This window comes from Saccostrea echinata, unplaced genomic scaffold (genome assembly GCF_033153115.1).
Source record: "Saccostrea echinata isolate AGI-Se365-2 ecotype Australia unplaced genomic scaffold, CSIRO_AGI_Sech_v1 ptg000029l, whole genome shotgun sequence".
Lineage (NCBI taxonomy): Eukaryota > Metazoa > Mollusca > Bivalvia > Ostreida > Ostreidae > Saccostrea > Saccostrea echinata.
In genome coordinates, this window is record NW_026889778.1 from 25,454,358 (window position 1) to 25,473,261 (window position 18,904).

Sequence of the window (18,904 nt, forward strand, 5' to 3'; positions counted from 1 at the left end):
ATTTTAGATATGTTTTATCTTTAAAAGTTACGCGGTCGCCCGCGTGGCACAGTGGTTAGAGCGTTCGCTCTAGAGTCGCCGAGTGAGGAGTTGATCCTTACGTCGCGGGTTCGAATCCCACTGTGGGACGAGGACACTGGCTTCTCGGATGAGACTGTATAAACCGAGGTTCCGTGTTGCAGTAGGTGCTGGCACGAAAAAGATCCCTCATTGCTCAATGGCCCCGAAGGACGAGTATAGGTCAAAATTTGCAGCTCTCCACCGGCAAATGGTGGCGTCTCCATAAGAGTGAAACAATAAACAAACAAACAAATAAAAGTTACGCCATTTTAAGAGAATACAAAATCGTACGACTTACTAGATAGCTTAATTACTAGCGATAATTAGTTCGTTCAAATATGTAAATCGCGCTTCATTTCTTTTATTTCAATTTTAAAAAAAAATAAATAGATGCAGACAAGCGAAATCGAAATATGCACGTTTCTTGCCGCACGGTCACGCACGATTAAAACCGCAAACAATTGAGCCTGATACACGTACGATCTCTCATGTTACACGAAAGATCACGCACGTTTTACGAACGATTCTACACGATTGGTTGGTCAACAATAACGTTGCAGCCACTTTGCATATACTTTGACGTACACGTACACGTTTTTGTAATTTGTCTGTTGGGATTTTAATGACGTTGAGATCTTAAACTTGTACGCGTATGTGTACATGTACATATACTTTGACGTACTCGTACATGTTTTAGTTATTTGTCTATTTATTTTAAGGTATGTCACTCGTCAGCTTTTTAGAAAAGTTCAGTCAGAACCTCTAACTTAAAAACTATTTATTACAATTCAATCTTTATAACATATTTAAATTAAGCAATGTAAAATGTTCAACATTCAATTAAAAAACTGCTCAAAAATTCATTAAAAAACAAGATTTATAAGGGACTATTTCTTGTGGTGGAAGGATATTTAACAGAAATTTCTGTAAATCTACACATTTATTATATTTAATATCTTGGAACTTTAGCCTTACATACTTTTACTCAGAGAATATATTCCGTTATGATATGCCTGGAATATTAAATATAGGTCTCAATTTATATTTTTATAACAAAATTTACACCTTTGCTCAACAAATTTTGCCAAGAAATGAAGATATATTAAAGAAGTCAAGAAAAAATTTAAACAGTTTTTTGCCAGAAAATCGCATATTTTGACCAATATTTCAAAATTTACATCACTGACCCCAACTTTTTCTTTCATTATTTTAAATTACTCGATACTTTTGACCGACCAGCACTTAAGTCGTAAAAAGTTTGATACAAGAAAATATTCTATTGCCTATTTAGATTTTTAATACCCCAAATATGAGACTTTTTTAGAGCAGAAAGGTCACACAATAATTCATGCGCATTAATTTGCATGATTTGTTCAATGATAAATATTATTCAAACTATTTTACGTAAATTAAGATTATGTTTATTGCCATGGTTACATCTGATAAAATATGATAACGGTTAAAGTGATTAACCAAAGAGTTACAATTTAAGTGCAAAAAGGTCAACTTAATTGTACCGTAGCTCAGTTAGATGCACACTGACACCCCATTTTCTCTGCGATTTTGAGTCATACTATATGAGTTCTTATCCAAAATATACTTCTCAAAAAATCCTTGATATAAGAAATTTCACGAGTGACATACCTTAATGACGTGTAACATGAACGTGTACAATGCGATCCGTGTCAATTGTGACATCAGTTTGACTTCATTTAGTAAATAAAGTACGGTTAAATTAAGTGCTCGTGAAACTAAACATTCTAAATAATGTACACCAATCATACCGTAAATTGTAAACTGTAAATTGACCAACTTTATTATAATAGTTACAAGTTTACACTTGTACGTGTAGATGCCACTTTACAAGTTGTAAGAACGTGTAGAAAACTTGTCATCTCTAAAACTAATGAAGTAATACGCGAGAAATTTAGGATTTTCCCCTACTAGACGTACCCGTACACGTACACGTATGATATATCAACCTCTCTAATAAAGCAACACTTACTTGTAGAGAGTACCAATGTCGTTGCGTGTGAAACAAAACGCTTAATAGCATTCCAAATTTTCCGGTGATAATCAGTTTCTGCAAATAAAAACTGATTAATATATTATCCTTATTAAAAGAATCTTGAAATGAGCACACGTGTTCAAATGCTTCATTGTTTAATTGAGACTGCATTAAATACTCATTAACAATATATACATAGGCAAAAGTATTATATGGCAGAAAGCACGGGAAAATATCTGGTGTGAAATGGTTATCAATATGTACATTAAAAATGTTATAATTAGGAGTGTGCAGTACGAAGTATAATTTGTAACTTTAAGATACAACTGTGACCATGGTCATCACCTTATTGTGTTTGTGTGTTTTTATGCCCCCGTAATCGAAGATTCAGGGGCATATAGCTTTTGCTATGTCCGTCCGTCTGTCTGTCTGTCTGTTTGTCCGCAAAAACTTCAACCTTGGTCATAACTTTTGAACGGTTGTTGCTAGGGCTTTCATACTTTAAATGTGTACTCCTTGTGATATGACATTTCCTTGGGTACATTTATTTTTGACCTTTTGACCTTGACCTTGTAGTTTGACATACTTTTGAAAAACTTTAACCTTGGCAATAACATTTGAACAGTCGGACCATATTCATATGTGTATTTCTTGTCACAAGACCTTCCTTTGTGTACCAACCATTTTGACCTTGAACTTGGAGTTTGAACTACTTTTGGAAAACTTTAACCTTTTCCGTAACTTTTGAACAGTTTGTGCTACAGTTTGTGAACAGTTGGCGGAGGGCTTTTATATTTTGTATGTGTATTTCTTGTGATAAGTCCTTCCCTAAGGTACATGTACTAATAATTTTGACCTTTTGTCCTTAAACTTGGAGTTTGACCTTCTTTTGAAAAAATTTTTTAATCCTGGTCATAACTTTTGAATCGTTGGTGCAAGGGCTTTCATATTTCACGTGTATATTCCTTGTGACAAGACCTTCCCGTGTGCACCATTAGTTCTGACCTTGACCTTGGAGTTTGACCTAGTTTGTAAAACTTCAATCATAACCATGACCTTTGAATTGTTGGTGCTAGAGCTTTCATCTTTCACAGGTGTATTCCATGTGAGAAGACCTTTCTTTGGGTACCATCATTTTTTATCTCGACCTTGGAGATTGATTTGCATTTGAAAAACTTCAACCATCGCCACGGTATGCCATACGGGGGCATCAGTGTTTCACAAACACATGTTGTTTTCTACTGGTCATTATTTTGCCTCTTCTCCATTCTAACCTTTCACATTTTCGCCCGTCTTGTCCAGAGCCACCACATCAAATTTAGTTTTAAATAACAGAAATCATTCAGCATAAGGAGGATTCATTTATTTATTCAAACGAAGTGGTTCAACAAATACATTGTTCAAGACCGATAATTTAGAAATGGTGAAAATAAGGAATTATTTTTTCATAGATATCTTCTACAAATGAGTTACTTGGGCGATCAGCATGAATTACTATATAAAGCGAAGGTTTAAATTCTATATAGTCATGGCAGCTCATCAGTGTCCAATTTCACAAAAGAACTCGATACTAGGACCAAAATGTAATTTTGTGAATAACTTTATTTCACATTAATATAAAATTCTTTTTATCTGTCCTAGAAGAGGTAGATAATCTTTAATAAAATCAATATTTTTTCAAGATTTTACAATCAGTCAAAATTTTTGGTATTAGTCCCAAGTTCATTTCTAAGAGCTTAAGAGCCCCTGAACGGACCGAATATGGGGAAAGAACCAGTGATAATTACAATACCCAATGTTAAAGTTTCGAATCATGGGTGCATCAGGGCGTTTCGATTAGCACGTAATTGTATAGAAGTCCATATAAAAAGGTCCTTTTTTTTTACTTGAGCGTTGAATAACTAGCACACAAATTTAAAAAAGTAAATCCTTGCAAATTTTGCCCTAGTGGAAATTAATACGTCACCGTATTGATTCTCCGAGTAGTCTATTTTTCTTTTCAATAATACCAAAAAACTTTTTGCACTTTATGTATCTGAAAATATTAATTTATTCGAGCTAATAGAGTTAGTTTTAAATCTTCTGTCAAGTTGAATCTTAAACAAGAAGCTCGAAGGCGGGAAGAAAGTATTTATATATGATCTTTTTTTATATATTTCCATGTTTTAACAAATACTGTATATTAACTAAAAATTTAAATCTATATTAATTATAATAATAATCGAAAAAAAAACTTTATCAACTTCTTCTTTTAAAGTCAATTGATCGTTCGATTTAAGGTATCCGACCCATAATAGCCCCAGATTCAATGAATCTGAATGCATAACAGATATATATTGGCTGAATACTACGAATGTTTAGACATAATCTTCATGTCATAATATCAGCATGTTAGAGCGGAATGTCCTAATTTTTGACACTGTCCTGTCATTGAAGGGTTACATCCCTTTGTTTTAATCAATAAAAATCAACTCTAAAAATCATTCTGGTAAAAAATTATACATGTATTTTAATCTTTCTTTTTCTATTCCTAATAATTAAATGCATCTTTCCACCACAGCATTTTATGATATTCTTAATATTAAAATTTTTATTTTCAAAAATTTGCTTGTCCCCATAGACCTTAATGCAATCTTCATTAATTAATTACTGCTTATATAGTTATATTTTTGAAAATTTCCCTTGGTAAATCCTTTTCTACTCTAAAATGCTTTGAATTAATATCAGATTATTTAATACAAGATGGATATTTTAGGTTAGAAATTAGATCCTAATATGGGACGGATACCTTACTGATATATTACATGACATTGTTTTATTTCTACTAAGACAGACAGAGGGACATCTTTCACTACTCAGTGAACAAATAACGAACTTACTTTTAAAAAGTTCGATGAGGCTACCGAATACAGCCATTGCTATGACGAAATGCACTGGCATTGGTATCTTTGATTGCACTGTCAATATAAAAAATACAATGTATATCCTCACATCTCAAACTTATCAATAAGCTAAAACAATAAAGTAGGAGAAAAAACAAGTTCTGGATGCAAATATTATATAAAAGTTAGGTATCATTCACTCGTTTATTTTGTACATTTTAATATAATTCTTTGTTGAAAAATACGATTTATGAATATATTATATATGCTCTAATAAAGGTTTTCCATCCCTAATAGGACCTAATTCTCTATCCTTAAATATCCATCACGTATTAATTCAAAGCATTTTACAGTAGAAAAGGTCTACCAAGAGAAAGTTTCAAAAATGTAATTAACTAAGCAGTAATTAATTAACAGAAATTGCATTGAAGTCTATGGAGACAAGCGATTATTTTTTTAGAATAAGAATTCAAATACTAAGAATATCAATAAATACTGTGGTGGAAAGATGCATTAAATCATTAGAAATAGATAGACAATTGAGAACAATTTTTTTACCGTATAGAATTTTAAAAATTGATTTTCATTACTTAAAAAAAAAGGAGATATCTCTTCAACAAAGGTCAAGGTCATTAATTGGGGCACATTCTATTCTTACAAGCTAATAGTAATAAATGGGAATTTTGTCTTAGTATACTGAGTACTCCACCCGTACACATCTGTTATGTATTCACATTCATTGAATCTGAGGCTATTAGGGATGGAATATCTTAAATAGGTCCAGCTAGGCTAAACCGAGGCTTGTGATTGAAATGGGGAAAGTCTAAATAATCTAGATCAGAATTAGAAAAACATCTCTATTATGATGCTTCAAATATGAAAAACTCCTTCTTAATTAGTATACAAAGATATTTAATTGATGGGTGTCCCGATATTTGGTCATTTCATTAGGATGATCTTAACAAGACATTGTGTCACAAAGTTTTAATTAAGGTACAATATCACATTTAAAACTGTACTTGAAATTGTCGCATAATACATTTAGTTTTTTTTTTCTGTAAAATTCAGTTAACTATCAAAGATAAATTTCTAGAAAATAAATAAAAAATCTTTTAAACATTTAATTCATTATTATAGCAACGAAAAATTGGAATTTTACTGAAACATCAGAATTAAATTGACGCTTATAGCATGCGTCTGTTTAAGAGTTAATCTATGAAGTCAAAATTGAAATTCACACCATACCCAAACCTTTAAAGGCTAATTAATGTGGTATAGCCGCTTTATGATTAATCGTCAGTATAATCATTGTATGTGAAAAATGAAGGGTTTTCCTCAAATGTGCCACTCTTTAAAAATTACTTATATAATAAAAATTAATCTAAACATTTTTGATAAAGACCAATAAAAAATAAATATTTACATGTCATGTCAGAGACTTTGTTTACGTTAAAATTTACATTTTAATTAAAAAAAAGTCTAAAAATAACTAGCATTTAAGAAATACATCGGGTCGTACTGTGAATCAATTAAAATTTAATAAAAGAAACCCTATTCTCCATTACGTTTTTTTTTTGTTTGTTTGTTTGTTTGTTTGTTTTTTATTACAATTTATGGAAAATTATGTTAGTTGCAATACCGAATAATTCCTAAAATTTTAACAACGAACACCTTTTTACAATGCATATTTTTCAGCTTTGGTATCTTAGAAAGCGAACATTTCAGCATTTTTTTATGAATGTGCTTTGTTACAACGCACTTTAAAAAATTACACTCTTTGAAAAAAAAAATTCAAAGTGAGTTAGACTTAATTCTTGCAAGATATGTCTCGGGTGCAAAGGGAAAAAAGTTAACCAACTTTGAAAAAATTTATTTCTTTTCAAAGTGCATTAATGTCGACTATATAAACGCACTTTGAAAAAGAAACATGCAGGGCTTGGTTAAATTTTTTGCAAATTTTATGTATGATAAATTATTAATTGAACCTGTTTGGATATATTTTTGGTGATGGCGTCACTTAAGGATCTAAGATATAGATGTTTTAAAGATTTTTAGGGCTTGTCTTGTTCCCAAAATGCCTCGTAAATGTTATAAGTGGGAAATGGGTCTTTTAGAATAATCGAAATTATTTGATAAATATCAAATACTGCAAAATTAATTCAGGTTGGCTAACCGCTGTTCTATTACAAATCTTTTGCCGTACATGTTAAGCACAATTCGTGTCTCAGTTACAATCACTGAACGGGTTATCTATTTTCTCATCCATCCAACATCGTGATCAGCCAAATATTCAGAAAAATCAGTGCCCATCAAACAGTCATTTTGGGTCATCATGCCGCCTGTAAAAAATAACACGAAGCCACCTGCAAATTAGCGCTGTCTAGAGGAAATGGGTTCAGTCGCACGCAGAAAAGGGAGGACGAAGCGTCCCCGACAGGAGACACGGACACAGTGTCCCGTGGAGGACCAGTTCCCCAATCTTGCCTTTCAACTCGCAGCGGAGCTGGTCCCTTTGTACCCCGAGATATATCTCGCAAGAATCCAGTGACCTTTATCGTACTGATGGCACACACTTGTCTAATTGTGGCAATCACAATAAGGTATTTTTCCCGCAACAACCAAGTAAAACTGATTATTTTTCTCACGTTTTGTTTTCCTATGTGCAATAGCAATAAATAGATACAAAGGTAATTAAACACACATACATATGTAGGTTAATATATAGACATATGTAAATAGTTGCTTCAGTCACCTGTGTTTTTAAGCATAGGCCTCATCTAGTCTATACTTTAGGAGGGAAAATGTAGGGTACATGGTTTAATGTCTGTGGCGGGGCTCGAAAGTGCGTTGTGGTAGCTGATCACTAATTCTGCTCGAAAACCTGTTGTCTCCTCCCACCTGCTACTAAAGCAGGGGGCATGTGTTATGTTTACCCTCAAGTTGGTCAAAAACTTAATAAGAAAAAGGGTCAGTATTTAAAGGCAAATGGTAAAAGTGAGGCTCACAGCTAGGTCATTGCTGGGGACACATCCACCTCCCAATAAAGGGAGGGGAAGATTCAGGCTTGTGCATGTTTTTTTTTCTTAGGCAATTGTAGGGCAGTCTACAGGTTGGTCCCAATCATACATTTATACAGGTAGCTCCCAGGAGACAGGCGAGAAGGGCAGGCATCACTACCCTCCTCAGAACGCAGTGACTCGTTCAGGCTCTGGGCACATATGTTCTCATAAGGCTCCCAGTGGGTCCTTTACATTGGGTAGTTAAATTGGAACACTGGTTGCTCCCCAGTTACCCACAAAATTTTCTATGCGACCTTTTCCACAATGTTTCACTTAATGTTTGTGTCTATGTCTGCAAATTAAAAGTTATATATGTGCAAACTGTGTTATCTTTTGAATTCTGCTGCATAAGCAGTTCTGTTGAGTCACAATGCAGCTACCTTAGTTTGTGTTTGTGTTTTACAGCTAATTGTTTGGTGGTGTTGAGAGGCCATAAAGAAATGAGTGATGTATATTTATACACGGACAGAGATAGAATATCTTATTTATATCCCAACATAAAAAATGAAGTCAGACACACTAGTACAAAATAACGGTGGATCCAAGCTATGTGGATTAGATTGTAGTTGTAAATGTTTAAATATTAATGTGCACAGTAGTTAGCTAGCAGGGTCAAATTCAAAGTGGCCAAGTCTATAATTAATGGAGGAATTTTTATAGCACAATTTCGTTACTTTTTTATTTTATCTAGTGTATAATAAGTTCGGTAGATGTAGGGGTCAATGAGTGACTTAAAGCATCGCATTATTCTTTGGAAAAAGGAAGCAATTATGATTTTCCATACCATGGAAATTCTTTTTCCCTCTTTTTTCTCTGTCTCTAATCTATCTATCTATCTATCTATCTATCTATCTATCTATCATCTATCTATTATATTTATCTATCTATCTATTGTGAACATATATGAAACAATGGTTGACTCATTCATTTTATAGTAAGAAAAATAAGTCCTAGCCATAATACTTACTCCCTGAATATTTTACCTCGTTCACAAATAAGTTTTCTCAAAAAATCTTATAAATTAACGTTCAATGAAGCATACCTCAATTTTTTTCTCATCTAGTTAACGTTAACTTAAATTTATTGAGAGAAAAAATTTCAATGACATATCAGTTATGTAAATACATATAGATAAAGAGTTGGGCTGAGGGACCTTCTACCTGTCTTCTCCTCATTTTCGATCAATTTTTCAATTTTTTAAAAGAAATGTAACAAAATTATGTTGTTTATTACTAAAATCTAAGTACAATATTTTTGACGCATACATATTTTTTCAAAGTACGTTAAGTGTCTTCATGATAAAAAATGAACAATCTTACCACGCGTTGATTTTGTCCAAAAGTAAACGTACTTTGAAGAAAATTCAATTTTAACGCACTTTGAAATTTTTTTCAAAGTGCGTAATTTTTTTATGATGCATTGCCACAGTGCCTTGACAAATATACATTTTGCTCGACCTAATGACTTATTTCCCTAAAATATTGCTATTGAAAGGACATCCTTTCTGATTGGTTATGCTGATAAAATAATTAATGTTATAAGTTGCCATTTGAAGTACCAATATTGTTCGAAATGCAAAAAGAGAGATGTAGAATAAAGAACATAAGACTATTTAAAATGTCGTTGTAACCTACCACCATCAAGGGTAACATTTATCAAGTGTTGTACGATGCGATCACCATAATGGATCTTTACTAAATAAAGCCCTTTATGTGAGTTCTCAAAAATATCTGCAACAGGTATCTCTAATCTTGAGGATGTCGAGTACTCTAAAACGTTGCACTCGTCGTCGCTTACAGTAGTACCAGGTTCAGCTTTTAACAAGTGGAAAATGGATTCATCGTTGTCATCCTACAATGACAGAATTATCATAGTCATTTATGGGGGGGGGGGGGTTTACACCTTTAACATTTACTGATTTTAGAGTGGCGATGGACAGAGATAAATCAAATGTGTAAATTGAAAAATTTAAAAAGATAAACAAAAACAGTTCATTTTAAACAGTTATTCAGATCCATGAAATATATGGAGATAACGAACAGTATTCAAGCTCAAAAGTCCATTAATCAATACAAAATAGGAGCAGAGCAAACACGGACCTCCAAACATCGGAGGTGGGATCAGGTGTCATGGAGGAGTGAGCATCCCCTGCCGACCGGTCACACCCGCCGTGTGCTCCTTGACATGATCGGGAAATAACGGAAAAATCCGTCGACAATTCAGTGTGTAAATAATGGCCTAACAATTAGTATGAAAAACGTCAGTCAGCATTTGACTCAATGATAAATTGTATTTGCTGACAAGGTCATTGTATCGACCATAGAACTTACGAAATGATGACTTTAAACGAGACAGCTGATATTCTTGTTTCATCAACTTATTTGTCAATAACTTACCTCGTTTTAGAAATTGTACATACGTAGAGCATGCTCTTGCGTATCGAATCAACTGAGAGATATATACCCCGTATGCAGGTGATGAAGGTATATTGCTGCATAAGTAAGGGACGTTGACGATTGAAAAGTTAAAGTCATCACGTTTATCATAAAGCTTGGTTGTTAGATTACCATTAACGTCTTTTTCAAGTAAAATACCCAAATATGAAACAGATGTGTCAGACTCTGTGGTATCTTTTATCTCAAGTTCACAAGGATATATCGTATCGACATAAGAATGGAAATAGCCATTGTTAATTGACAATACGTCGTCGATATATCTAAATGTCGAGTTGAAGGCCACATCAAGTGTTTTCTTCTTTTCACGTACAAGATTTTGGACAAATTCTGCTTCATATGAATACAAAAAAGGTCTGCTAATAACGGGGCGCAATTGGTACCCATGGGAATTCCAATAGATTGTTGGAAGACCTGGTCTCCAAAAACCACATAGATATTGTCAATCAGAAACTCAAGCATCTTTTTAATGTCAACTTCAGAGTACTTGTGTGAACAATCAGAATGTTTTTTAACAAAATAATTTTGCAAATGACCACTGACAAGAAAAGTATATTTACGAGTTCCATTTTTATTGAAAAAGCAGCTGTCAATGATATTAAAAAGCCTGGACTTTAATTTATCGTGGGGAATGGTTGTGTATAAAGTTGAAAAGTCATACGTTTTTAAGCTGTTGATTTTGGTAAAATCTTGTGATTTCAAATTTTCCAAAAGTTCCTTGGAATTTTTAAGTATCCACATCTGATTTACACCACTTCTCGAATATATTGTTGCACAGTACTCTTGAAGTTTCTCCTTCACCACTGTTAATATCTTAGTGAGGAGTAAAGATAGAGGCTTGGTTGAACATTTACTGGAACCCGCTATGTATCTTTGTTTGTAAGGATTTTTATGAAGTTTCGGAATCCAATATAAATATGGTAATTCAAATTCATTTTGGTTGTTTGGAATATTAAAAATATTCAAAACTGACATATGATTTTGAAGAATTTCTTCCTGGGAAAGGGAACTATGAGTATCAGTTGGATTACCACTTTTAGAATTAAATCCAAGTTCTTCTAAAATACATTTAATATAATGAGCCTTACAAACAACGACAATGTTATTACCTGCTTTTTCAGCAGGGACCAGTACGTACTGATCATGTAATCTATCTAATTCTTTTTTCACTTCTGGATTATTGAAAACAGAAGGATAGATGGTTTTCATATTGCCCTCAATCTTTTAATGCGCGATTTTAACATACATCTGATACATTTAATCCATTCTGACAAAGTGTCAAGGTCTTCTTTTTCATGTCTGGCCCATCGCCTGGCGTAGTCCTCTACAGAATCCATAATATTTATGAAATTCCGACGCCAGTTGAAGGATCTGGGTTCCCTAAATTTAGGACCTTTTAAAATTAGTGATCTAAGGTCCTCATTATTAGTTATATTTACGTCACCAGTAATAACGTGTCCAGCAGGACTATAGTTATAGGGCGAAGAACATGAACACGATGGAGGATTATGCTTCAGATTTTCGATATCCAGGCCCTGTAGAGTTTTCTTGTAATTAAAAAGTTTGGAAGCAATAGTCGATGTATATTTGTAGGAAATACAAGGTGGAGTCTTTAACTTGAAATATGGTGGAATACAAGACTGGACCCTTTTGTGATTAAGAATATTACTTATATTTACCGCGTCAATTCCTTTGTTGGCATATTGAAGTTTAAGGAAAAAAACGGATTGTTTTAGCTGCATTTTCTTCAGTAAAACGCGGGGGTTTAAAAAGCCTATGATTGGCAATATCCATAATTACAGATCCGAGCCTATATTCTGGTGTCGAGGAATCAAAAATGGACTTTCCTTGACTTTTTCAAGAAGACTATTTAAAAGTTTCAAAGGGACAGAGTAAAGTTTGGTGCGAATATGATGTAGACCTAACTGTTGATTTACGTAAGGTAGTAATGAATCAAAAGAGACATCGTGTTTTAAAGGTTTATTGTAAGACCGATGCCCATGACTACGCTTACGTCTCTGTGTATGGTTAAAAAGTCCCATCACATTTACGTTGTTACACTGTGGACTGGAAAGATTTCCAACACTATCGACATTGTCATTACATCCATAGGGAAAGGCTGTCCCTAGCTTTCTTATCCAAAATTCTTCTCGTTGTCTACGAAAGGTGTACCCAGTGATGGACTGTTTGTGTGGTGGTAAATCTTTTCCAGAATTCTAACTTTCATTGACAAAATAGAATGATCAGGTAGATTAAAATGTTTGTATAAAAGTTGTTGACCCCCATTATTTATCTGAAATCTATGACCTGATGTTCTTTTATTGAGTGATCCCTTGGTTTCACCAACATAAACAAGTCCACATAGATTATATTCTATTCCGTAGACAACATTAGAAGATTTGCAGTTCAGATTTTCCCAAGTTTTGGTACAGAAGCTCTGTCCAGTAAGATTACTGGTGAAAGAAGTGTTAGTTATCAAAATGTCACAGGTTTTACAGTTTTTCGCAGAACATTTTGAAATAGAAGACATGGGATCGGAAAAGGAGTCTTCGAATATATCTCTAATAGAAACTTTACATTCTTTCAATTTTTTGTATGAACTATTGGTTTTATACCAAAACTGGGAATCTGAAAACTGTACATATGACATATGTTTAATATCCCTGAGGATTATCCGAGGGGCACCGAATGAACTCCTTGAGTCTGTGTCCCTTATAGACTCAAAAGATTTCATATTCATGCATTGACGTTTTCACGTTTACGCTTATTATGATGTGATCCATGGGATAAATGCTAATAAAACAAAAAAAAAACTGTAAGACGTTCATCAAAATTTGATAACATTGACTCTTTCTTTAATATGACTCAAAATTCAACTCATCAATGTAAAAGTAACTGGAAGGTAATTATGAACGTGTACATTGAATAGAATGTTCATGCTAATCACAATGCACATTTTCACATATACATGTACTTCATAGTTCACAATCACTTTTTTCAGGACTTTCATTGAAAAATGATAGGCTTGGAAGGTAGCATTATTCTAACTAATTATCAATCTCAAAACTCAACATAAATTCAGAATACATTACCTTATGAAGCACTGTTATCATAGGAAGAGGAAACATGCATGACGCTTTCACTTCTAGCACGATTTTTTCTTTATTTTTCAATAGAATATCCGTGTCATTCTTACCATCTGCTATCACAGAAATAAATTCTGGATGTTCTACAAAAGTATCAGAAAATACGAAGTGATAAAAAGAAAGAACAGAAATACGTGCATGTATTTCTTCATCAGACTTGATTTTCACCGTGATTAAAAAAAAATCCATATTGAATAGGTATTGTTAGGGTCTGATAATAAAAATACACTTACATATTAAAATAATGCAGAATAAGCATAATAGATTGAGTACTCATCAGATCTAATTTCTGTACTGTATAGATTCAGTTTCTAGTATACTGGTTTCTTGTTTTATGTAGGTTCAATTATACTTTTATTGTATTTTTGACAACAAAATAATGCTCTCCAGTCGTTTTGTAGGAATAAAATATGTATTTAGAGTCTGTGTCAGGCAACAACAGATTTTTTAGTTATAAAACTAAGCCTGCAGTTTCAGTACAAAGTAGAGAGTTTGCTTAGAATTCTTGAGCAATTTGAATACAATAAGCCTTTAAGGTAGTATGGGATACCTCCACGTTATGACGTATTTCCGTTTGAAGTATTGTTTTGATTTGCATGAGTGCTTATTATCGGGTCAAAATTTGTAGATACACCGTTGAAAAGAACACTCTGAAGCCTATTTCAATGCAAGTTCTCACAAGTCGGCATTTTAAGTAAAAACAGACAAAAAAATCGCAAGTATATAAATTTACTTATAATTGTACAACGGACATTTAAAAAAGCAAACCCCTGTAAAAGGTAGTTTCAACATTGCTGCTTTTGAACACTTTTAAGCAAAAGCTGTATTTCAATTGTTTGAGTAACTGTAAACCACCTTGTGTGCGGTGAGGCATGGATAAGTGCGATTACTTCACATTGTGCTGAATTATCACCAATCAATTATAACGCTAACCAGAGCTGGACTTTTTTGTTATTTAATTCAAGAAGTAACTGTTTGGTCACAAATCAGCTAGCTAGTGTATATAGTCCCAAAACGTTCAGATGAATGCAATTGCTCTGAACAAGACACGTCCTGGAAAGCGATTGTCCATGCATTGTTTTCAAAACCGCTCAAAGTTGAAAACTACAAAGTGCGATTTTTTTATGGTTAGGAAAAAATGCTCATCATTTCTAAAATAGCACCCAGGTTTTTTCAACCCTTGGAAAATAAAGAAGGATAACTCTTCCGCTCGGATCTTTTAATTCAAAAAATTTTAAATGCATTTTATATTTTCCATTTATATATATATTTTCAATTTGTTTATTTCACTTTGCTAACATATTAAGATACATTCTTATCGTAGACTTTCATGAAATGTTATCCGTCTGTTTTCAAGAAATAAAGTTTTCCCAGTTTTTTTACGCTTATTTTTTGTTGAAAATTAAAAAAATACTAAGACATATTTCTTGTCATTTTTGTTTTTATAAACACTTTATATTAGCAAACGCCTGCCTATAATATTAAGCTTATGAAAAAAGAATTATCCAAGAAAAAAAATCGTTTTTGTATTTCTCATTAAAATAATAAAAAATTATTAAAATTGCACTTTAATATACTGAAAGGTGGGGGTATTTCAAATCCTTCTAATTTGGGTACATAAATATGTAGGAGAAGTTTCGTTTGGTATCCCATACCACCTTAACAGTCTGTTAAATCTTCATTATTTCTCTTTTTTTTCTTTCCCAAAAAACATTTAATCTGAATTTCAGTTATTTATTTGATTCATTGTTTTCTATATGCATTGTTTTATAGTTTGAAATAACTTCAGACGTACTGTGCTACAGCATATTCTAGAGGAGGTGTAAATCAATGTGGATTCTAACAAAAAAAACTCTACAGAACTTTTATAAATTTTAATATCTCCAAATTTCAAAAGTAAAAACATACGATTTTTCTTCACCTTATACAACCATTCCTCATGATAAATATTAAAACTTGGCTTTTTTCATCAACAAAATAACTTTGCATAAATCAATCTGAAGTTGATATTAAAATGATGCTGGAGTTCCACATTGACAACATTTATGTAGTGTTTGGAGACAAGGTCTCCCAATAAACTATTCGATGGGCACTAATTTTGCTCTTTTATCAGCCGACCTGTTTTAATATTCCTATCAAGCAGGATTTGTTCAAAAGTCCTACATGGGAAGAAGCAAACACTTGCTTTGGCCTTCAACTCGACATTTAGATATATCGACGAAGTATTATCTATTAACAAAAGTTACTTCTATGCATATGTCGACTCGATATATCCAAGTGAACTTAGAATAAAAGTCACAACAGAGTGTGCACATTTGTTTCATATTCGAATGTTTTACTGACTATAGATGGCCATCTAACAACTAAATTGTATGAAAAACTATATGACTTCAGCTTTTCCATCGTCAACTTTTTTAGTAAGATGTAGTAATATCCAAGTATTGTCTGCATATGGTCTTTACGTCTTCCAACTTATTCGATACTCAAAAGCATACTCATAGTACGATCAATTTTTATAACGAGGCAGGCTGCCTGCAGATAAGTTAATGTTATAGGGATTTCAAAAACTCCTTTTAAAGTCGTCATATCGTAAAATCAATAGTCATTATAGTGACGTTGTTTGCTAATCTAAATCATGATTGTATATTTGTTACAAACCAATTGCTAGACCTTGATTTAAAATAGGGTTAATGGCGGGTGTGCCGGTCAACAGATGATGCTTACTTCTCCTAGGCATCTAATCCCATCTCTAGAATTTCCAGGGTCCGTGTTTGTTTTATTGATCACTGTTCGCAATTCTCACCTTTTTCATTGTTATTAATTTCTATCGCCTAAAGGGATAACGCAAGTCTTCACTCTTTTAGCTCTATCGAATTTTCCTGATACAAAATAATTAAAGTTAGGTTTGAATACTTCCCTAGAAATCGAATGAATGGACTTATCCCTCGTTTAGCAAGATTCCAAATCCCCTCGACCAGATTTATTTCCCTCGGCTTCGTCTCAGGAAATACTCCTGGCCTCTGAGAAGTGGAATCTTGCTTACTTCTTCAATGGTGTACTTTGACTGCATACGTGTGTTGATTTCATATAAAGCGTAATACTTTGGAAAGAAACCTAAATGAACTCATTCAATAGCTTTATGCAAAAAGTAAGTAAAGTCCTTGCAATATAAAGAGAATATGATGTTTTCAAAATGAATGCACATACTTACACATGAGAGGGTTGGTCTAATATTTTTCGAATTGAATTGGCGATAAAGCTATTACATGTAATAATAACTTACTGTAAATAATTACACTCTGGTTTAACTTAAGACCATATGTTTCAAACTTGACGAAGCAGCTGTCCTTTGCTTTTCTGGCTTTTTCGATTATGAAGAAGGATTGTAAGGCAGTGGCGTTATTAACGAGGTTATCTGCTGTACAACTTTCCGCTACACATGTACCAACTAGGTTTTTACACTTTCTCCAGTGAATTATATTATTTTTGTTTTGTGAACAAATATGTGCTTTAATGACGACTCTGTCACCCTCCTCTGGAAAAGGATTATTAAGTGATACATATGGATTGCCTACAATATAAAATTATGAAAAGTAATATTTTTGGTTATGTTTTTGTGTGATATAGTAAGATTTAATATGGCATATTTACAATGTTTTGTTTCTCTTCGTAAAAAAGAAGATTCAAAGAGAAAAATGTCATAATTTTTTTTTTCCTAGTAAATGCTAATTTCAAGCCAGAAGTCTCTGATGAGATTGAAGCTCTACTGATTTTTATTGAAAACAAAGGGGGGAAATTAGCACTTTTACATGAAATTATGAAACAGAAATGAATAGAATAATGACCGTTGGCTTCATTTCTTTTTGTTACAAGTTTTATTGCAAACAGACTAAAACTGGAGGAGAAGGAGAAGTCTTTTGCAAGAATTTTACAGAATCTATCTTTAGCAACCATGGTAACGTCGTTGGTTGAAATCTAAAGCTGATATAAAGAATTATGTATCTTAATGTAGTTTTGTTGTGTGCATATTTTATATTGAAATCAGAACAAAATTATAGGAGGGGTAGCATTTTGAAGGTTTTTTGTACAGAAATTTCTATTCTTAAGAACCATAAAAACACCCGTTCATTAAAAAAAATACGATTAACAGAATTATATATCTTAATGTAGTCGAGTTGTATGCCAAAATATGTTGAAATCAGACCAAAACTGTAGGAAGAGTAGCGTTTTGAATGTGTTTTACAGAAATTTCTATCTTAAGTAACCATGGCAATACCGTTCATCGAATAGAAAACCGATGCACAAAATTATGTATCTTAGAATCGTCTAGTTGTTTGCCAATTTATATTGAAATCAGAACAAAACTGTAGGAGGAGTAGCATTTTTTAAAATTACTTACAGACAGACAGACGAACGGACGACGGACACCTTACTATTACTATCGCATAAGTTTTTCTGGTCTCTGACAAGTAGAGCTAAAAAAGCAATATGAAAAAAATTATTATGAATGTACGTACACGAAGAAGTAACGTTTTCATTTCGGCCTTTATCAAGTGCTGTCACCAACAAGAATACCTGAAATCAATATAAAACATAATACTTTTTTGGTAAAACTTTCAAAACATTTTAGCACATTATTTAGATTTTGAATTATGGTATAGTCAAAAAGATATTGATATAGCAAAAAAATTAAATTATGGAAGTCTGTTGAGGCCAGATAAGAGAAAAATTTCTTTTATTGCGTTTTAGCGCAAAATATTGTGTTTAATTGCAATAATCTTTGAGTTTAAAAACAAAAGATTGCATTTAAATGCAATAAGGTTTACTTTTGAAGGCAAAAATTTACTGCGTTTAAACGCAAAATTGCGTATAAATGCAATAATCTTTGCGTTTAGATGCAGGAATCTTTGCGATGAAATGCAATCATTTGTATCAAACCTTGCAGAGGACAATGGACCCACGCATACTGATATCTTTTTTATTTCTTCCTTAGATTTTCAACCAGGAAATTGTGTTTTGTCTAGCTTTAAAACATCAGATTTTTGTGAGCAAACGCTCTCTAAAAGAAAAAAAATTGCCTTGTATTTATACAGGAGAAAACAATTAGGATTTTCAAACAATGGTATCATTAGAAAGAGACATGTCTTAAGGATATCCAATCCTCAGCCAGGAATGATAACTCTTAAATTTATTATTTTATTTAAAAAGTCTCAAAATGAAGCTTGAAATTGAAATCTATTCGTGCAACAATTTTCATTTTATGCACCTTAATGTGATTCAAGGTTCTTTGAAGTCT

The 18,904-nt window shown here is 32.8% G+C and overlaps 1 protein-coding gene across 1 annotated transcript in view; it reads right to left on the minus strand.

Annotated features, from left to right (window-relative positions):
- LOC133195150 (uncharacterized) overlaps window positions 1-18,657 on the minus strand; it is a 38,440-nt gene extending 19,783 nt beyond the window's left edge. Inside the window, exons 1-7 of the mRNA XM_061331013.1 lie at window positions 18,547-18,657; window positions 18,126-18,183; window positions 16,892-17,179; window positions 13,555-13,691; window positions 9,644-9,860; window positions 4,948-5,025; window positions 2,066-2,143 (exon numbers count right to left, since the gene is read on the minus strand). Coding sequence (XP_061186997.1) covers window positions 2,066-2,143; window positions 4,948-5,025; window positions 9,644-9,860; window positions 13,555-13,691; window positions 16,892-17,179; window positions 18,126-18,183; window positions 18,547-18,573 — 883 coding nt within the window. The 5' untranslated portion in view covers window positions 18,574-18,657. The remainder of the gene's footprint in view (window positions 1-2,065; window positions 2,144-4,947; window positions 5,026-9,643; window positions 9,861-13,554; window positions 13,692-16,891; window positions 17,180-18,125; window positions 18,184-18,546) is intronic.
- Window positions 18,658-18,904: the final 247 nt, after the last annotated feature.